At 33.9% G+C, this 21,338-nt stretch overlaps 2 protein-coding genes across 3 annotated transcripts in view; one reads left to right on the top strand and one right to left on the bottom strand.

Annotated features, from left to right (window-relative positions):
• The window catches only part of LOC134536031 (transcription factor IIIB 90 kDa subunit), a 139,923-nt gene extending 130,490 nt beyond the window's left edge, over nucleotides 1–9,433 (bottom strand). The window contains exons 1-5 of one of the 2 annotated variants that reach the window (XM_063375543.1): nucleotides 8,807–9,433; nucleotides 6,162–6,386; nucleotides 5,336–5,423; nucleotides 3,575–3,711; nucleotides 2,467–2,571 (exon numbers count right to left, since the gene is read on the bottom strand). In XM_063375543.1, the coding sequence (XP_063231613.1) occupies nucleotides 2,467–2,571; nucleotides 3,575–3,711; nucleotides 5,336–5,423; nucleotides 6,162–6,375 (544 nt within the window). In that variant the 5' untranslated portion in view covers nucleotides 6,376–6,386; nucleotides 8,807–9,433. The remainder of the gene's footprint in view (nucleotides 1–2,466; nucleotides 2,572–3,574; nucleotides 3,712–5,335; nucleotides 5,424–6,161; nucleotides 6,387–8,806) is intronic. The other variant, XM_063375544.1, reaches the window with a different exon arrangement.
• LOC134536034 (26S proteasome non-ATPase regulatory subunit 13) lies at nucleotides 9,290–21,338 on the top strand. Its single transcript, XM_063375549.1, has 8 exons — nucleotides 9,290–9,604; nucleotides 12,149–12,262; nucleotides 14,589–14,778; nucleotides 16,700–16,836; nucleotides 18,417–18,531; nucleotides 19,573–19,761; nucleotides 20,310–20,507; nucleotides 20,988–21,338. The coding sequence occupies exons 1-8, from the start codon at nucleotides 9,489–9,491 to the stop codon at nucleotides 21,084–21,086; spliced, it is 1,158 nt and encodes a 385-aa protein (XP_063231619.1). The 5' UTR covers nucleotides 9,290–9,488; the 3' UTR covers nucleotides 21,087–21,338.

The raw sequence follows: 21,338 nt of genomic DNA, 5'->3' as shown, positions 1-21,338 counted from the left end.
GTTGCAGTGAGTTTATACTAAAGAGTTAACACAAATGAAACTTTTCATAATGAAATAACCTTATCGTTTGCAAATGTTGTGCCTTTCGGGTTTTAAGTATTTCGGACGACACAAACTGGCCGATGGCACAACCCCCTCCGTGAGCGTTCTCTTCGAACTGGACCTCCGAGACAATGATGCTGTCCTCGGGACAACACCACAATTCGTGCACACGGCATCCCCGCAGGACGGGTAGTCTATTTCGCAGCCGAAATAACGTAACCTGCCAGTGCTACTAACCATAGTAGAATATACCCAAATGGAGTAACAGGCTATTTGCCTAAACATGAATTCGTTACAGCGATTTGCCTAAAGTCATTTCGCCTAAAGGCGTTTTGCCTAACGGCGTTTTCCCTAACGGAGTTTTGCCTGATGGTGATTTGCCTAACGGCATTTTACCTAATGGTGATTTGCCTAATGGTGTTTTGCCTAAAATGTTACTATGATGACAAAACCTTGTTTTGCCTGGCGGCATTTTGCTAATGGCAATTTGCCTAACAGCGTTTTGCCATCCTAACCTAACCTAACCTAACCTAACCTAACCTAGCCTAACCTTACCTAACCTAACGGCATTTTGCCTATCAGCGGTTTGCCTAACGGTGATTTGTCTAACAGTGATTTGTCTAACAGTGATTTGCCTAACGGCGTTTTGCCTAACTGCTATTTGGCCAACGACGTTTTACCTAACGGTGTTTTGCCTAAAATTAGGCAAAACGACACATGCCCCCCAAATGGAGCCACAAGAATGATGAGGCTACTACAGTGCCATCTGATGTCGGACTGTGGTATAATAGCAATTTTGTGTGAATAAAAAAAAAATATGGCTTTGTGCCTTCTACAAGTATTTGTATTCAATGTTCGAACCAATTAACTCACAGATTGACTAAAACATAAAACATCTTCAGTGTTCTAATTCAGTGAGTCTAAGGTCATGAAAATTCCAAAAATCACAAAAGTAACAAAAAAGTTCCAAAATAAGCAACAATGGTGCTGGAACTCACGAAACTTTATTTTCCAGCAGCTATTTGCTAACTTAAATTCTGTTTTTTGATGCCTCACTTCAGTTCATAGTTGAAATTTAAAAATAAATAGTTGGCTGCTGTCCACTTATCATTTAGGCACTGAACAACTTACAATGTATTTTCTATTATGTCTGCTAAAGGTGTATAAATTTTTTTGACCTTCAAACACTATTTTTCTTCTCTTGCACTAACATGTGGACATACAAAAATTTGCTTTTGACCAAGGTTTAAGATACCATAGAGATTTTTTTAAAATAAATTCAAACAAATTTGATAGTAAAGGAGTTTTGTTTGAATTTTTTTTATTTCAACCCCTGTTTTTAAGTTAATAGTCTATTTCATCAAAAATGGTTTCAGGCCAAAGTTTTAGTTAATTTTTAGAAGATTTACAATTTATTTAATAGATTTTATAGTTTACCTAAGATGGGAGTTATGATTATTTTTTACCTTTAACCCATATTTATTTCACCCTTTAATAGCAATGGTTGGTTATATCAAAAATTGTTCCTGACAATAGTTTTAGATAATATTTAAAGGTTTACAAACAATTTTAACAGATTTGATAGTTTACTTACTAAGGGAGTTAATTTTTTTGTCCTTTAAACCCTGTTATTTTTCACCCCTTGCAGCAATGGTTGATTGTATAAAAAATTATTTAGGATGAAAGCTGTAGATAATATTTTGGGTTTCACAATAAATAAGTAAGAACTTGATACTTTACATGGTATGGAAATAATATTTTTTTTTTACTCTACCCCTGTTTTTTCAATGCCTTAACAGCAATGGTTCATCTTATCAAAAATTATTTCAGACAAATGTTTTAGATAAAAATTATTAGATTTACAAACAACTTGAACTTATTCGATGGTGTGCCTGCTAAGGGAGTTAAGAATATTTTTGTCCTCCAACCCTTGTTTTTCCACCCTTTTTAGTTGTGGTTCGTCGTATCAAAAATTTATTCAGCAGACAAAAGGTTTTTGCTATTACTCCGAGTATAATACGTTCAAAGGGATGTGATATTTTTTAATATTATAGGGGTTATAGCAATATTTCTGTTTTTTTTTTTTTTTTTTTTTAATCTTTCCCATTTCTACCCCTTTGATAGGATTTTGACTATTAACAAACTTGACAGAGATTTTCCATTACTATATTTTATGTATCAGCTGGAAGTGATTAGTGCAAAATTACAGTAGTTATCGTGTCTGTAAAAATTTGATATATATAAGCTACAATAGGTATAGTCTTTCTTCCAAATCAACCTACATTCACCCTTGGAAGAAAAAAAACTTGAAGGAAAATTTTATAAAAGGTCCTGATAAAGTCCTGAAATTGGTTCACCAAGTATTTGTAGATATCCTGTAGTTATAAAAACAAAAATAAAAAAATTGAATAGTAATTCACTCACCCATCGATGGAACGCTGATGCAGAGTTCCCGAGACAACCGGAGGTACGTGCGGCCCAGCGAGTAAATGCAGATCTGTAGATGGTCGCTGAAGTCGATCAAAAGATCTAACAGGAGGTTAAGGAAAAAAACTGCAATATTAATGCAAACGCAAACAGCACAGACGCACAGAAGTTCAACATACACTATTGGATATGAGCTGCCACATTGGCAAATAGCACGCACACAGAAAAATAGCACAGGATCGGCGCACAGAAAGTTCATTAATTTTAACTTTTAGGTTATTTTCTGTGTAGCCAATCAGCAAACAGTTTAAGTACTACTCTAGTGGGCTTATAAAAGAACAATTGTCACGAAAGTATTGGTGCTGTTGACTTGAGTAGTTTGTTATTGCTTTCAAACACACGATAACATAAAAATGGAAGGCACATTTTAATAGCTATTTGATAGCTGTAATAGGAAGTAAAAATATTTTGTATGACAGGGGATCCGCAGGATACAAAAATGAAGAAGCTAAATTAAATGCTTGGAAGTCCGTGTATGAATGTGTTAAAGAAGCCGGATTTGAAATAAACAGTGATACGTATTTTTGAATGCTCATTGTGTTTTGTATGTAAACTTTGAAGATTTTAAAATATTTCTGGGTTTAACGAACACCGTACCACAATAACAACACACGAATCTAAACAAATATAACATAAACAAACGTCACTTATGCCAACTTCAGTGACCCAAATTGTTAACGGAAGTTATACATTTAAAATACTTTTTTGAATGCTTCCGGTATTCTTTTGTGTTGTGTTGTGCGTGAATGTAGCATCAAGCTCTGTGCTATTTCTGTGCGTGTGTGCTATCTGTGTGCTGTTTGCGTGCTATTGCGAATGTAGCCCGGCCTTAACAAACTCAAAAATTAAGTGCATGCGTGTGTGTATGTGTATGTGTCTGTGTGTGTACATGTCTGTGTGTGTGTATACATATAAAGCTTTAGCGATAACATTTAACTTAAATAACACACTACAGTACAATCATAGAACCAAATATCATCCTAAAATACTAATTTGCTTATAATCTCATTCCAAAATAAAATATATAAATGTGAGGCAAGGATACGTGATGTTCCTTCTATCCTGCATGTCATGTAGACGCACGATGCTACAACATGAGAATTCTTTCTTCCTCGAGTCAGGTGACGCGTCAGTGCCATTTTGTAGAAATTGAACGCAGTTTCCACACAGTGCTGATTCAACCTGTAAATGCAACACAACACTGTCAACTCTAGTTATCAAAATTTCCACATCATGAAAAACTTTGAACTAAAACGTTAAACTAAGACTTGTTGAAACTTGTTTGCTTTGCAATGTTAAATCATTTGAGGATTTAAAAAAGAACCAAATGATAACAATTTTTTTGCCCTAAAATAACAGAATATAAATTGTGCACCATGGCCGAAAATTAAAATCTCTGGAATAAGTCATAGCATTGTAGCTTAACATAAAATATGACTTATAATTAGGGACAATCAGACTGTAAATTATGATAAAACCGAAATAACACTGAGCACCACAAAGCACCAAAATAAAATTAAAATCATGAAACTGATCAGCATTATCAATCAAAATTTTACTCTAATGACAAATACATCATATTTTAAATATTTAATTCAATGAAAGTAAGTTATTTAGCATGAAATATTGTACCACAGTATATGAAAAAAATTTTACTTCTTTTTAATCTTGCAACTGTTATTAATTACTCATTTTTACATTATGACGTTAGTACATTTTTCAAACATAAGAATACCTAACAGATTTGTTTCAAATTGTTAAATATACTTATTACAAATCATTATATTGTAAAAGTGCATTAAGTATTAGTCAAAACGACACTGTTTTGTGGAAATTAGTATCATGGAACACTTAAGTGTCATATTTGTTCAGTAATATGCTATCTTTTTTTGATAAACAGATTTCATAAAAAATGAAACAACACCAAAATCTCCTGTTTTAAAAATGAAATTGGCCTGAAAATAAAACCACAAAATCTTGTCTCTATTTATAATATAAAAACACTAATGGCCAGTTGTACCATTAGAGTGACCTTGTTTCAGAAACTGGTTCGATCATGGTTCGATTGTATTTTCTTTTGTGCCATTATGTTTTGAGAGCCGAACGAACATCACTGGAAACTTTGATATGAACAGACAGTCCTGGTGATTCATAACCCGTGATCTCGGATCAACGCAGCGCGAACAGACATGTCAGGAATTTGCGCTGACTTTGTGGAGGTTATTATTGTATTCAGACATAAAAACCAGTCAAATGTTTACAAAATATCAGATCATATATTATACGTGTATGAAAAAAACCTGCTATTTCTTACATACTGTATATATTTTGGATGACAGCTTGGGAATACCACGTGTACATATACATATAATTTTGAAAAATTTAAATAAAATAAAAAAATTGATTATTTCGTAACAACTTAAAAATAACAGTATGTGTTTTCAGTCTTTGTTAAAAATCAACCATTCGTTAGCCGTGTCACAACCTATTGTAGAGGCAGCAACTTAATATCATTCTAGCCCACCGATAGAAATGCACCTAACATTTCCTTGACACTGCTGCTACCTGCTGCAGCAGATTGAAACCCTATAAACATAAGTTCATGTGAGCGAAGATCTTATAGCCCCAGTAAGTATTTGTTGGCGCAAAGCTTGGAACATTGTTGGGCGAAGATTACTGGATCGTGTATCAAAGAGTAGAACGGTAAAACTGGCAATAAGTGGTGCCATAATAAAAGTTACTAACACATATTTATGGCAAGCAGCATAATATTTAAGATATTTAACCATCATAGGTAGGCCCTTACCTCAATTGCTGTGCAAGATTAGAAATTGCGTTTTTAGCATTTTTTAGAGTGATTTCTCTTGATTCCTTTCCCAATCCAGTGTGAAATGCTAAAAAATATAGAGAATTTATACAAACATGTAAACATACATAGGTACAACATAATTTTTTTATAATTCATTATTAACAGTACACAATACCTTGTCCACATTTTAATCTAAAATATAAAAAAAAAATTATGCATTAAAGAGCTCAACTTTAAAGATGTATAGTTCTACCTTACGAGTAATAACCTTTTCGTAATTTGTACAAAAATGTAAATTAACTTTAGGAGGGAGCACAACAAATTTAAATTCTCATCTATCAGTTAAAACATATAACTACACCAAGTATAAATTCAACGCTCCTAAAATTTAGTCTGTAACTATCTAAACCTGATGTTACATATTTTATTTTTGTATAAGATTAATTTTTAAATATCTTTGTCCAAATTCATAAACACTTACTTACAGGGGCGCAACAACTTAATTTCCAAAGGGGGGGCAATATACCTTTTTATAAAGAATTATCGATCCTCCCTATTGAAGCGGGGGGTGGGGGGGTCCTCTCCCGGGAAAATTTGTATTTCAAGGTGGAAAATGGTGCTATTTAAGCAGTTTTATTATCTAAAAATTGATTACACAGCACTTTTTTTGCCCCCGTTTGCCCCCACTTCAAGGTTTCAGAGGGGGGGAAAAATACCCTTGCCCCTCCCCCTGTTGTTACGCCCCTGCTTTCTAACAATTAGGCCTACTGCAATAAACTATACAAAAAAAAACTAAACTTAAAAAGGTCCGAGGAATACTCACAGCCACCAAAGCTGGTGATGCCGCCAGACGACTCGGAGGACACAAACTGGCCAATGGCAGAACCCCCTCCGTGAGCGTTCTCTTCGAACTGGACCTCCGAGACAATGATGCTGTCCTCAAGGACAACACCACAGTTCGTGCACACGGCATCCCCGCGGGACGGGTCGACGTCTATTTCCGAGCAGCCGCAGTTCTTGCACTTGCTGTTCGTCATGGTTTGGTTTCCTGTAAAAAAAAGCGGGATGTTGTAGAAATGCATTCAATTAAAAATAATCCAAATGCTCAGTGTTCTACTTAAAATACTTTAGCTATTATTAACAATAAAATTGGTTGTCTGTAAAGTCGGTTTACGGACGATAGTTTAATGTGACAACCTCATAACAAAACATTGATGAAATGATTGATCCAGAAGAAAAGGAAATATCATATTCGGCCTGAGACTGAGCCGTAATAGGTTTTTGCAACCAAACCATTTAGGCATTTAAATATTATAATCTTAGAGGAAGAAATTTTTTTTCAATTTTTCTATCTTTTGTATGATAAAATCTACCTCTGCATACTTTTATGAATAAAATTGAATCATTTTTATTGAATTATCACTATTTTGTGTGGATACAAAGAAGGAGTGAAATGAAATGTACAATTTAATTAATAAATTTACTTTTATTTGCATTTATTAATTAAAATATATTTATTACTTTTGAAATGTTGTGTGCACCGTATTTATTTTTACAAGTACAAAAAAATTCGCAGCTGCCGGGATTCGAACCGACAACCTTTGGATTGGAAGTCGCCGCCACGTGCCGGCCGAGTTCTCTGTACCGTCCGCAACATACCAGAGAGATGCCAAGCATGCGCAAACACATCCGTAGTGGGACATCCGTAGTGGGACAATTTTTTGTACGTGCAGCCAGCATTCATCGATTTATTAGACGTCACGTCAAAAAAAAAAAAAATAGAAACCTACTACGTAGTTAACTAAGTGTTTCCCAATCAAAGGGCCGTGACCCAGTAACGAGCCTCAAATCATAATTAACATTTAATATTTACACTTTTTTTTTACTTTGGAAGTGCTTAAATTATTTTACTGAAACCAATTGTATTAAATAATGATATTTATTCAGAATAAAAATACACTGCTGGATATAAAAAAAGTTATTTTGTGCTATTACAACAACAAACAAAAAAAGTTATGACGACTTAAAGGCAAGACTTTTAGATAATGTTAAAAAAAAAAATTTTAAAAAACATACCTCCATTACCATGACAGTTGGAACATAGAGTCTATGGGTAATAACTAGCCAATAACCTCCTCAATCCCTTAAAAAGTTGTGTCGTCTTTCTACCGAACATTCTGTATATCCTCCCTGAAGTTGGGAATTTTTTTTTGCACAATATCAGTGAAGGCAGTCTGTTATTTTGGGTGATGCCATGTGGGCTGTTGCAACACCTGCGATTCCAACTGTGTAAGAAGCCACGTCGCCAACAGCTTCTTCTGTAGGCCCATATTTCAGTTTGTTAAGTGTCAATAGAATTTTTTTTTTTACCTACAGGTGTTCAAATTAATTTTTTTTCTATTCCTGTATCCGCCACTGCTGAAATTCCTCCAGGCAAAAGTTGGGATGATTCTTTACTATAAGCCCAATTTCTCTTAATTGAGTTGTTCTTGGGTGTACATTTTAGCTCTTTATAATTATTGGTTATATCATCTTTATTTTATTCTCTTTTATACATTGGTTCTCCTAAATCATCTGGGTCTTTTAAAAAACATATTTCTGAAAAAATGGTGTGTTTAGAGTGAACAACAGAATTGGTAGAAAAATAAAGTGGTCAGTTAGGAAATACAGTTAAATTTCTACTTGATTCAAACATTTTGTCATGAATACATATTAAAGTTTTGGTGTTAAGGAAAAATTTGTCAGTGTTGCAAAATATACTAAACCGGGTGGGATTATGGTATACAATACAGTGGGAAAGATATCTTCAATATTGTGTTTTATACTTGAATAAGTAGGGCTGTATAATGGAATACAATAACAGAAAGTTAGTTTAATAAATAAATGTATTTTGTGCAAAACAAGCACTTGAATGCTCCCTACCCAAAACCCCATATTCCTAAGATTGTTCCGTAAGAATGTCACGGTGGAAATTACGTTAGCTCCGCCACGTTGGTAACGTCATCACTATTGTTACATCAGGATCTAGACTACTCTCCAAATACTGATAGTTTTAAGTATAATAACCTATGTAGTAACTAGCTTCCTTCTGTGAACAAACCCACAATACAGGAATCTCTGTAGATTCTCTTTATGTATGAGACTTAACAGTTATCAGCCTCTCCATTAGTATTCACTACTGAAGCGGTCCCATTCTAGGTTTGTTAAATTTTAACGTATTTACAGCCACTGTGAATGAAAACATTAATATTGAGAAACAAATAATATGACAACAAAAAACTTAAAATTACGATGCCTTTTTATTATAATTAACAAACACTTGTCTTCTTCTTGTCTTTGCACGTGTCTTCAATCCACTAAAAGCACTAATAAATTGGAACACGTCAAGTGTACAATATAAAATCATTACTGTTTATTTTAGTAAAGGTTAATATTTATATTGGTGTAATATTTAATGAGTGAACTTACTTTGTAACTTACTCAGAGACGAATATTTTTAAATGTCAATAAATTGCATGCCCCATCGCTAGGAGGAAAAAACCACTCTGTTTATTTACAACTATTTTCCATAGACAATCATGCGGAGATAGAAGGCATACAGAGGCAGTACAATAATAGGGGTCCAAATGTTAAGATATTTTTTTAAATCAAATATTTGAAAGTGTGTATACTGTTAACAAAACAGTTATTTTTAATTGAGCTTTCTTTACCTTAAGTTAATTAATTTGAGTCGATTACACACAACGTCAGAAAATCAACGAAATCAGAAATAATTTAGATGCCATGACCTAAGAGACCATTTGAATACTTGAGAGCAAATACTATAGTTTTTGGAAATATCCTATCACAATCACACCTAGCATTGAACGTAGTAGGTTGATTTATTGATATATTACACTCCCATTTGGGCTTTCACCCGGTGATTAGACGATTTTCGTTTCAAATCTTTTTATCAAAGACAATTTGAAGTAGTTAGACTCTCTCTCTTTATTTACCTAACAGTAATTATAATGGAATGTTTTTCTTAAACGTTCACATCCCTTTATGTTTATATCGAAACGACCTCTGGCTATAGGTAGATGTGATTGAAACAAACCATTTCATATTTCGATGTTTGCAATGTTTATTATTTTAAAATGCAATAGTCACAATGGCGGCTTCAGCAGTGAAGGATGTTGGGACGTATTTGGCTGCTAAACAAGCATCTGAAACAGATAAAGATTTAGCGGAATGTTGGTCAAAGCTCGAGGAACTATACAACAAAAAGTATGTGATCTAATTTTGTCATAGTTAAGTTTTAATTATTCATTGATGATATGCATGACTGGATCAAAATATTAACACATTGCCTTTGACGGAAAAATTAATTCATAATATAGTGAAATAATCTTGATATTACTCTAAGGCCCGTTCCACAATGACACGGAAACGGAGACGGAACACGGAAACGAAGACGGATTTCACGGAACAGAGCCTCTACAATAGCACGCAAACGGAGACGGACCCGCACGGACCTGCTCAGCAGTGCTGAAGTCTTCCGTTTACGTTACTCCGTTAGACCAATAGGAGCACGTTATTTATTCACTGCAGTTGTCAAGCTACAGTTGCGCGTTCATGTTAATTAAGATATTAGTTTTGACTAATGTTGGTTCCCGTATTTTCGACTACTTTTTTATGCGTGAACAACAAAACAAGTTTTGTTTTGAAATTTGAATTGTGCACGTGGGTTTCATCATGACGAATTTTGATGAACATTTAATTTTCATGGTTAAAGATATACCTGATATATATGAGAATACGGAGAAGGACTACTTTACCACCGCCACAACGCAAAAAAAAAAAAAAAATTGACTTACATTACCAAGTTAACAACCATACATTTCGATTTAACAGGTAGCTCACTTGGTACTCGTAGTTTTCAGTTACTCATGCTCGCTCTTTCTTATTGGCCAAGATTTCTTACGGGTCCGTGTATTGTAGAACGAGAAAAATACGGACGGAACGGAACAATACTCCGTTTTCGTCTCCGTTTCCGTCTGTTCCGTTTCCGTGTCATTGTGTAACAGGCCTTACTGTGCCAAGTTTATATATATATATATATATATATATATATATATATATATATATATATATATATATATATATATATATATATATATATATATATATATACACACACACACACACACACATATATATATACATATACATATACATATATATATCTCAAACAATAATTTTTGGGTTAATAAACATTAAGTTTCCCCATAATAATGATATCCACTTTTATAACACTCGAAAAAAGGCTGATATATATTTTAAATCTCATCGAACAACATTATATGAAAAGAATCCTTATTTTTCAGCAGCAAAATTAATAAACAAACTTCCTAAAGATCTTCAATTATATTTTAAAATAAATAAATTTCCAGTTTTCAAAGAAAGTTTAAAACAATTTCTTATTAAGAAAGCCTATTACAGTGTGGATGAATACCTAATATCTTCTCATAATTGTGATTAATGTATAGATATTTATTAATTGTCTTGTCAATTTTATAATTTTATTGTGTATTTTTGTTTTATATTTATTAGCTATTACATAATATGTCCTTTTTATACTTTGTGTGATGTTTATTATATTGTTTCTTATGATTTTTATCATTTATAATATTGTAATCAATTGACAACTCCTATTTCACCTTGTGAGTGTATAAAACAGGAAGATAATAAATAAATAAAATAAATAAACTCAAACCACCAAGGGAATAAATCATAACTTAACACATAATCATCTTTTTTTCCTTTTTTTTTTTATTCGCACTGTTGACCTAAATATGTACAACATGGTATTTTTGAGAACTGCTAAAATGTCTTGATGATCATACAAAACTGTGACTTTCTTTTCTCACGGAATCCTAGAGAATTCACATTGAAGGAGGTCGCTGAATTGCAAGAGGCATGCTTAATCCAATCCACGTATCCCAATGTTATAGTACAAACCTCAAATTATTGAGCATTTCTTTTAAATACTTGAACATTTTTTTTTTTTTCAAAATAAATATCTAAAATGCCAAAAATTGCAGAAAATAGAAGAAATTGTGGAAATCGCATGATCATACTTCCTGCAGTTTTCAGGCATGTGCAGAAGGCACTGTGAATAGCCTATTAAGCTTATCATTCATATATGGGTACTGTAAATGCAATGCAAACTTTGGAAATCGAAAGTCAGCTTAATCTGAAATCTAAAGTCTAAAAGAACTAAGTTCTGTGAGGAAGGACGCCAACACCAAAACTGGACTTGTTCAGTCAGTTGTACCCCCTTCATCCACCAGGCCGCATCTCTCGAACTGTCGAGCACTGTGATGATGTTGGAAAAACTTAACACTACTAAACTAGGCAGTGTTCTGCTCACTAATCACCCATTTGGTATTGAGATTTGGTTATGTTTAAACAGACCTTATTAAATAAACTGTGCAATCACAGATAATATACATATTTATGTAATCACACATTATTATGTTCAGTTTAAGAATGATTTTGCATAATCCTAAAAAATTTGTTAATCCGATAAGGGTATGTATGGTCTCAATCATTTTGGATTATCAGGATTTCTCTGCATAAGTGAAAAAATTTTTGTCTCCAATTTGTAAATTTTATTATTTACCTAGCTATTTATTTATAGTATTATTTTGTAGTTTCAGCCCATTTCACCAGATTTATTGTCTCATGCTCATTTGTATATGATGTAAAGCTCTCTCATATTGGTTACTTACGTAATTTGATTTATTTACTTGGCTTTTCTGTTGTTAGGCTATGGCATCAGATAACGTTAAAGCTGGAAACCTTTGTGAAGCATCCATCTCTGCAGACAGATGGGAAGTTGATTGATCTGTACAACAACTTCATACAAGTGTTCGAAAATAAGTAAGTACATTTTATTAAAGTAATGAGTGCTGGATGTTTCCTCATAGGAAAAGCTCTGTTTTTCTGCCAGAACATTAAAACCATGTACAAAGAAACATTTTTTTTATCATAATGGAACCTACAAAATTGTAAGTCAATGGAATGTAATATTCTCCGTTATTAGTTTTAACCTTGAAAATAAAAACATGTGTGTCATTTATTTATTTTGATAGATGTTTATCTTTCTTTAAGATATATATATATATATATATATATATATATATATATATATATATATATATATATATATAAAGTATTCCAAAAATTAAAATTATACTTTGTCAGTACACATTTTATAGGGTTCATACGCCTCATTTATATCCTTAAAAAGTCCTTCATTTGTCTTAATTTCATTAAGGACCTTTAAAAGTTCATCATTTTCACTAAGAATCCTAAAAACCCTGTAATAAAGATTGATAGAGTGCAAGTAATGGATAAATGCTGTTATTTTAATGATCTTCTGTTTCTAAAGTGGCAGAAAACGAAGCTGTGTGCATGCCCACCATAATTTGTAAATTTCAGGCCACATGATTAGATTTTATGTAAAAAAATAAAGATTTAGAGTTGTTTTTCATAATTTGTATATCACCTTTGAACCAAAGAGATGTGTTTTATTGTCTAACTTTGAACTTATAAAGTAAATATAATTAATGATCATATTAAATGGTAGGGTCATAAAATTCATATACGTAGATGCTGTTTGGGTTAGATGTGTTCCAGTAATTCTGGACAATAGGGGGCTTATCTGTAAGAAGTGACATAACTAACTAAATTATGTTTTGTGCATTAATTATTTAACATTGTTATGTTCTTGAGGTACTTTTGTGATATTACAAATGGTTTTCTACCTCTCTATGGTTAGTGAATGTGATGAAATAAAGGGTCCTTAAAAACTCCTTAATTTTTGATTACACGAGAGGGTACGAACCATGTTTTATCATCTGTAGCTGAGTAGAATTACAGCTTGTTTCAGTTACATAGAGGAAATACTATTGTCTCCTTTATGTATCATTTATCTTTATAAATGTCACCGCGTGAGGTATTGTAATGATAAAACATGGACTCTCGTTTTGAAGGGCCCATGTTAGAATTCCTGTCCAGCCAGATTTCAGTTTTCCATATTTCCCTGAAATCACTCCAGGAAAGTGATGGTCTAGTTCCTTACAATAGATAAGGACAAGATTTTGTGGTTTTATTTTCAGGTACAATTTTGTTTTCAAAGCAGGAGATTTTAGTTTGATTGTTTTTATCTTTGAAGAGTTGTGTTTATTCGTAATGATAGCGTATTGTTCAAGAAATATTACACTTAAATGTTTCATGATCCTCATTTCAAATTTACTTACAAAACTAAAAATTAAACAGCTCAATTTGTGTGTTTGAAAAATGTGCAAAAGTCAGTCATGTAATAAGTGCTACTAATCCAATGCAATATCAAACAACGTAATTTTTTTTTCCTTCAATCCATTTAGTTTATACATTTTGATACAAAATTCACGCCAAATAAATTACATTCAGCGATACAAAAGGTAAAATTGTTGTTAATTGATTTAAGTTTTGTCAAAAAGTTGAACAATTTCATATTATTAGTTACATTTTAAAGCAAAATGGTGTACCTATATAATATTTTTTTTTTGTGTGTTGTGTTGACATGCTTTGATGTGTTTTTCAGCTTTATCACAAATCACCACGTAAGCTTGCCCCTACCTATAGGTCCATGGGCGTTGCATTTCCAAATTGTAATGATTTTATTTTCTTTTTCCATCCTTGATCATTTCGCTGTTGATGATATGTAAAACCCAAATAAATTTTTTTTTTTTTAAATAAAATATTTCGATGGTGTTGAACTGCAACCTCTTATGTCAACATTCCACCAAAATTTACATACAGCATACTTGTATGTCACTTTGAGAAAAAATGAATTGAATGAAAAATTATGGTTACATAATTTTAAAGAGTTTACTTTGATTGTAAACGTGTATGAACAGTCAATGTTTAATATTTAGTAAATATATATATATATCTTTGAAGAGTTGTGTTTATTCGTAAAGATAGTGTATTGTTCAAGAAATATTACACTTAAATGTTTCATGATCCTTATTTCAAATTTACTTACAAAACTAATAAAATTAAACAGCTCAATTTGTGCGTTTGAAAAATGTGCAAAAGTCATTCATGTAATAAGTGTTTTTTGACTGCCATGTAAAATTAACATTTCTGACATACGAGCTTGCAGTTCAACAACACCATCGTGATTTTGTGTTTTGACTGTTGGTGCTTGCGCGGGTAGGATGAACCCGCTGTCGCTGGTGGAGATACTGTTCCACGTGGTGCAGCAGTTCACGGACAAGCAGGAGGCCGCGGCGTTCCTGGCGAGGACCGAGGCGAAGGTCGGCGGCAGCCAGGAGGCGACGGCCTTGTGCAAGGTGTTGCGCGCGCAGATAATTCTGGAGCACCTCAGCGACCAGCCGGCGGTCAAGGTGCGGCTCCCGCAAGGGGTTTTATTTCTTTATAAGTTTGGTTATTTTATCTGATTTATTTATTTACAAATTGTGACATGCACACCAGCACTCTGAGAAGAGATTACAGGGGGTGTGCTCGGTACAAAAAAAAGAAACAAACACGATACACAAGAGACACCACGGACAAAGGACACAAAAATTAAAAACAAAAAAATTGATAAATTCGAAAATGCAAGAAAATTAGTGAATTTAGAATAATAGTAAATTTAGAATGCCAACAAACAAAGAGATGCACTGTTTTAATTGAGTTGACTGCAAGTGCTACTAAAATAATTTACTAATTGGTTTAAGCTTGTTACTATTAGGTCTAATCTATTATAATTGATTATTAATCTAAAAATAATATCATTTTTTCTCTTGATTTGCATTGAGTAAATGATTTTATACATTCACGTTGGTTTTAGTATTCTAGAACAGATGTATTGTATATAGTACATAAAAATCAGGGACCGGAAAGTTACTTTTAAAAAGTAACTCAGTTACAGTTACAAATACTCCATTGGAAATGTAACCCTGTTACAACTACAAGTTACACTACTGAAAATAAACCAGTTACAGTTCTGAGAAAACTAACTATAAGTTACTTTAACAGTTACTTTGTGAAAAACTAAAAAATGTGATATGTAATATTGTTATAATTAAAAGTTAATAAATAATATTGTGTTTAGTAAAGATATATGTTTATTTAAACTGAAAATTTTTAAATTAGGTCTTAAATTACATTGAGTAATTAGTTTACACTACAAAATAATGAAATGTTCTTTCGTTCGGATCATCTTATTGTTCGCAGCACCACACAACAAGCACTTCACAATAAGGTTATTTTGATCACTCGACCGAACTTCGAAATAATTAGAATATGAAGGCCACGGCAACGAAAGTTCTGGACTGCTTTCTCGGCTTCTCACTTCATTAGATTCTGTCATTGCTTTCGCGCATGTGCACAGATAGGTTAAATAATAAAACAGAACAGCAGTAAACCCGCATGTTGCAAATATTAAATAAATGACAATCATAATACGAGCGCAGGCTAGCCAACAGCAGTTTTACAAGTACAAGAAATACCATCGCAAATAATATGCTTGTCGGGATTTATTATTATTATCGTTACTTTAAGGCGGAAAAATGTAATTCAGTTACAGTTACTGAAAACTTAATATATTGCGTTACCACGATCGTTACCATAAAAAGTAACTGTTACAAATAACGTCATTACTAGTAGCGCGTTACTTCCAGTCCCTGATAAAAATAAAGTTTTTTTTTTATTTTTACACACCACAAAGACTTATAATTATTGATACCTCCAAAATTTAAGCAGACTCTTGGGATTAAACTATTTTGGTTAAAAACGATTATTAAAAATTTTAAAAAAATTGCGGATCAAATGAACTTGTGACAGGATTGAAGTTATTGATGGGTTCCCAAGCAGCTTGGAATACTTTCCATAATAAAGAAATCAAAGTGATCAAAGAGATAATCTCCATTATCGAGGAAATGAAGGAAGCAGATTATGTACAATGAATAAAATTGTGAACTTCACGCCACCACTAGGCAGAACTACCTCCTGTCATGAAGTCATAGTTCGCGGCCTTGATTTATTCCGGGCATACCATGTTGAGATGATACCATATTCCCGGATAAACAAAGGTTTCAAGTACATGTTTACATCATCAATACATATAGAAAGTTTTTTTGGACCAGGCCTGTGAAAATGAAGGTGGTGTTTTTTTTTTTTTTTTTTTAAAAAATATATACAAGGATTTCTATCATTTTTGTTACACGTGTATGTCATTTTGCAGCTGTGAGTTCAACTCATAACTGCCTGTATGTTTGTATTGTGGTTACACAGTAAGTATTTTGTGTTGTGGGATGTGCGCAGGTGCTGATAGATGAGATAGAGCACATACTCGACGAGACGGCAGGCATCACGCCGGTTCACGGTCGGTACTACCTGCTCGCGAGTCAGCTGTACCGTATCCAGGGGAAGCACGCCGAGTACTACCGCACAGCGCTGAGGTCGGTACTTTTTCTGCCGGGATCAGGAGCTGTGTGTGTTCAGTGTTGAAGTAGCTTGGCTTCTGGGTTGTAGCCGCGTCCTTGGCAAATAATTCACAGACGTTTCGGTCGACATTGCAGTCACCATTTAACTGTACCAGTAGGTAACTGCTACAATGGCAGTGAAAGCCTGCGAACATTATTGTGTCCAATGTTGTCTGCACTGTAAAAATGTGTGAATGAGTTTATTGGAATCTTGGCTTGAATTTATACTGAGCATGTTGGTCCAATTAGTAAAATACAGTAAATTCTCTTCAGACCATAACTCTCAAGAACAACTGCCATGCTAGATTTGCGATTTTCCTGATTATTGATTGTTAACGTAGTTTTTAATGAGAATACCAAAAAAAATTTAATTGGTATACAGTTCACTTATATTTGTTACGAGGTGGCCAGATGTGGCTAGAGCGACGCATTGGCCGTACTTCTCTGCACCTCCCCCTTCCCCTTTCTACCGGTTAATGGACTCCATTAGATGGCTGCTTTCTGAAAACCACACCTCTGTTCTGCAGAGTCCCGGGAGGTGCCTTACTGTCTTGTCTGGTACCTTCTGCGTGTCTCGAGAGCACTGTCGTATTAAGTGGCATAACTAGAATACCATTGTTCCTGCAGCATTGAGTGTTAAGATAGGATTCTGATGACTTGACATTTCGGAGGATTACAAGACCTTTCCAGGGCTTGTTAGGTACATAAAAGAAGGCTGATCTGTGTGTGTCTCTCTCTCTGTGTGTGTGTAAAGAGAGATTGGGGGGGGGGGGGGGGGGAGGCTGTTAGCGATACCGGCCAATCGAATCAGTGAAATGAAGAGGTTGATTGTCTCCTTGACGAGCAAGAGCGATCAGCAAGGGACGGACTTCACGTGCGAAGATCGGAGTGGCTGCACGCTGTTCTGACACATCGGACAGAGAGTTGTGTGAATCAGTGTATTAGGACCAAGGTGCGTGGTCAGAGACGAATAGCAAAGAAAACCACTGTCAAGCTGAGCTCTAGTGGGGAGAGTGAATAGTGCACAAACATTTAAGTTGCTGTAATTTTAGGAAAAAGGGTACCTACTAGCTAATAAATAAATCTATTGATGAATTACTTATGTTATCCTTCGGGACCTGTGTTCCACACACACACAAAAATATTTAAAACAAGTCATAATAAGCTACCCCATGACAAAAAAAATTACAAGTGAGCACTAATCTTTAAAAATGTCTCTGATATCACATTACATCAGTCAAAAAAACAGTCAAATCCACCTGAATCTGAACGCTAGCGGCTTGATGAGTGCTAGATTACAGAATATGAATGTGCCGAACTGAAATATGCTGTACTTTAAAGAGTACCTAAGCATTTACATTCTTAAGTGTATGGTTTGCTTACAATCACTTACTGTTGTTAATCATAGTTACCACTTGCTCTTGCTAGGTTTAGCCACAAAAGCATAACTGTGATGCTGCATAACTTGTTTTGGGAACTTCCAAACAAACTCCCAAAAATTTAGCTGTGACTGTCTGTTAATTTTTGGCCCTGAGATATATTTGTTATTGTTACAGGTATCTTGGTTGCATTGAGTTGTCTGAGCTGAGCGTTGCAGAACAGGAAGGTCATGCGTTTTTCCTGGGATTAGCGGCACTGCTTGGGGAAGGAGTTTACAATATTGGCGAACTGGTGAGAATTTATCTCATCAACATAGTGATTATTTATAATTAAAAGCAGAGTTAAGTAACACACAGTTGATGCAAATCTTAAGTTTCTTATTAGTCTGATACAATGTTCACTGTAGTGGAATGATAAGAAACCTTTAGGTAATGGCATACAGAACAGTAAATACACAATAAACTAACACCAGACAAATGACTAGTGACATGAAGCAACACTACCACATTTTTTACTAACAATAAGTAAATAATGTGTTTTATTATATTTGAAGCACTGGAGGTTGATTTTCACAATGATTCTTAGTGATGATAAAAAAAATCTTACTGAGATAAAAAAAATTTACCATCGATAATGTTGGTATCATGAATTTTAAACATATACAGTGTTAACATTGCACATTGGAGATATGATTTTTCTGTAAAAGTATTCTAGGAAAATTTTCCAATAATATACCAAAAAGGTATCTACAAAACCTGAAAATTTTCCAAGTTAATACTTGCACAGTAAAACATTCAAATAAAGTTTTACCAACTGTCTCAAACAACTATAACCAAAGAAGTAAGCCTTTAGGTGGTAAAGAAAAGTTCTGTACTAACTTTACAACTTCCAGGTTTTATACCGGTTCTGTAATATAATTGCAGCATAAAATTTTACCATTGTTAAAAAAGTTCATAATAGGGGGTAAATACATTTGCAGACTATAGCATAGAAATATTGCACTATTAGCTGTGTATATTTACCTATCATAATTATGTAAATCTATCTTGGTATTGGAAAGAAGTAAAATTTTTCAGATGAATACATGGTATATTTTTCCAAAAAAATTTTGGGTGAGAAAATTTTCTTCAAACATTTTTCCACTCACGTTTCTACTCCACGTATCTTCTTGCATCTATTGGGCGGTTGAACCAACAATGGCAGATTTGTCGTACAGTAATCATGAAGCATTCCAGTATTGGTTTCTAGTATGTTTGATGTGTAATAGGTTTATCAATAACGCAGTTTACGTGAATCACAATCACCCATAGAAGATATTTTTCCCTCTCGCAGCTCGCTCATCCTGTGCTAGCGACGCTGAAAGGCAGCGAGAATGCGTGGCTGATCGACTTGCTGTACGCCTTCAACAGCGGCGACATAAACCTGTTCGAGAAGATGAAACCTCGTTGGTCCAGCATTGCCGACCTCGCAGCGCACGAGTTGAAACTGCGGCAGAAGATCTCTCTGTTGTGCTTGATGGAGGTAATTTGTGTGCATTGACAGTATATTCACTTTACCGATTACTAGGGATAAGATTTTATGGTTTTCATTTTTGTAAATTTATTTATTCATGAAGATAATGTATTATTTAACAGCTATGAAAATTAATATTTCTTAATACTACTTCAACAAAAAACTGATACATGTTTTACTTTTACAAAATGAAAATAAATGAGCAAAATTTTATTTATTTGAAAAATGGGCCAACTTCATTAATGTAAAAAAGTGTTGCTAATAACGTTATAATCTCTAATAAGATATAATACCAGAATAAAAAAAATTATTTTCTGGAGTGATTTTGGAAAACGGTATAAATCAAAATAGGATTGCCAGGCTGACTTTACCCTAGGCCCTTCAAAATGTAAGTCTAGTGTGGTATTTGCTACGCCACTGTGTGCCGTTTGTCATTCACTATTAGTTGTTATAAACTTGGCAGTTGTAAGTATGTGTATGTGCTGGACTGTCAGCAGTTAGCAGCCGTTATTACGCGGCTAGTGTGTTTATTTTTTCCGCCTCTGCGTGATTCGCAGATGGCGTTCAAGCGGCCAGCCGTCAGCAGGCAGCTGACGTTTGAGGAGATTGCGAACGAAGCGCGTCTGCCCATGAACGAAGTGGAGCTGCTGGTGATGAAAGGTCTCGCTCAGGGACTGGTCAAAGGGGCCATCGACCAGGTCAACGGCTGGGTCCACATAACTTGGGTCCAGCCACGGGTGCTTGACAAGCAGCAGGTTAGTTTTGCCACTACCATAAAATTGAATGAATGAATTTTGCCTTATTCCTTGGTATTTGCCATAATTTTTTTCCTTTATAAATGTATAGAAATTTGTGCAATTTATAGCCTCGAATAGTAATACCATGTTCCACCCCATTTCCTTCCATAAATTTATTTTCCATCTGAAATTTTCATGGAACCAAAATTCTTCAAGTCCAGCACTAATACCTTATAATATTTTATGATTTTTTTTTTAATTTGAATTATTAATTTTCTTAATAGGCTAGATTTTTTTTATGTTTGATGTTAGTGGAAGGCTTTAATCAACTTGAACACTTAAAAAAAAATTTTACCAGCTAAAAATTTGGAGGGTTCTGGAAATGTTTTTGAGGTTTTAGATATGTTAAGGTAACCGGTTTTAATTGATTCTCTTCCGGCCCTGCATGGAGCACGTCTTAACATTGCTAATGTTTTCCTTGTACCTGTTTGTTCCCAGATATCGTCAATGGTACAGCGTCTTGAAACCTGGTGTAAAGATGTTAATGGAATGTCTGGACTTCTTGAATCCAAGGCGCAGGACATTCTGACGCTGTGAATTTACAGCACATTTTAGTGCCTTTTCTGTGGCGTCATCCTGAGATGAACATTTGTAAGACTTTTATGTCATTGAATAATTTTCAGCAGTAATAAAAATATTTCCTCTTTCCATCAAGGATAAATTATACGGTTATTAACAATCACATTATTTTGGTCTTTGTGCATAGAATTATTATAGCCTGAGATAATTTGAAAGTTTTATGTATGGAATTTTTAATAAATAATATCAATATGTGTTGAAAAAAAAAAT

Source organism: Bacillus rossius, chromosome 10, assembly GCF_032445375.1.
Source record: "Bacillus rossius redtenbacheri isolate Brsri chromosome 10, Brsri_v3, whole genome shotgun sequence".
Classification (NCBI taxonomy): domain Eukaryota; kingdom Metazoa; phylum Arthropoda; class Insecta; order Phasmatodea; family Bacillidae; genus Bacillus; species Bacillus rossius.
This window is presented reverse-complemented; position numbering and strand designations above follow the sequence as displayed.

Coding starts and splice junctions, on each gene's coding strand:
- LOC134536034 (XM_063375549.1), top strand. CDS start 9,489: ATGGCGGCTTCAGCAGTGAAGGATGTTGGGACGTATTTGGCTGCTAAA. Junction 16,837..18,416: donor TACTACCGCACAGCGCTGAG/GTCGGTACTTTT, acceptor TTATTGTTACAG/GTATCTTGGTTGCATTGAGT. Junction 18,532..19,572: donor TTTACAATATTGGCGAACTG/GTGAGAATTTAT, acceptor TCCCTCTCGCAG/CTCGCTCATCCTGTGCTAGC.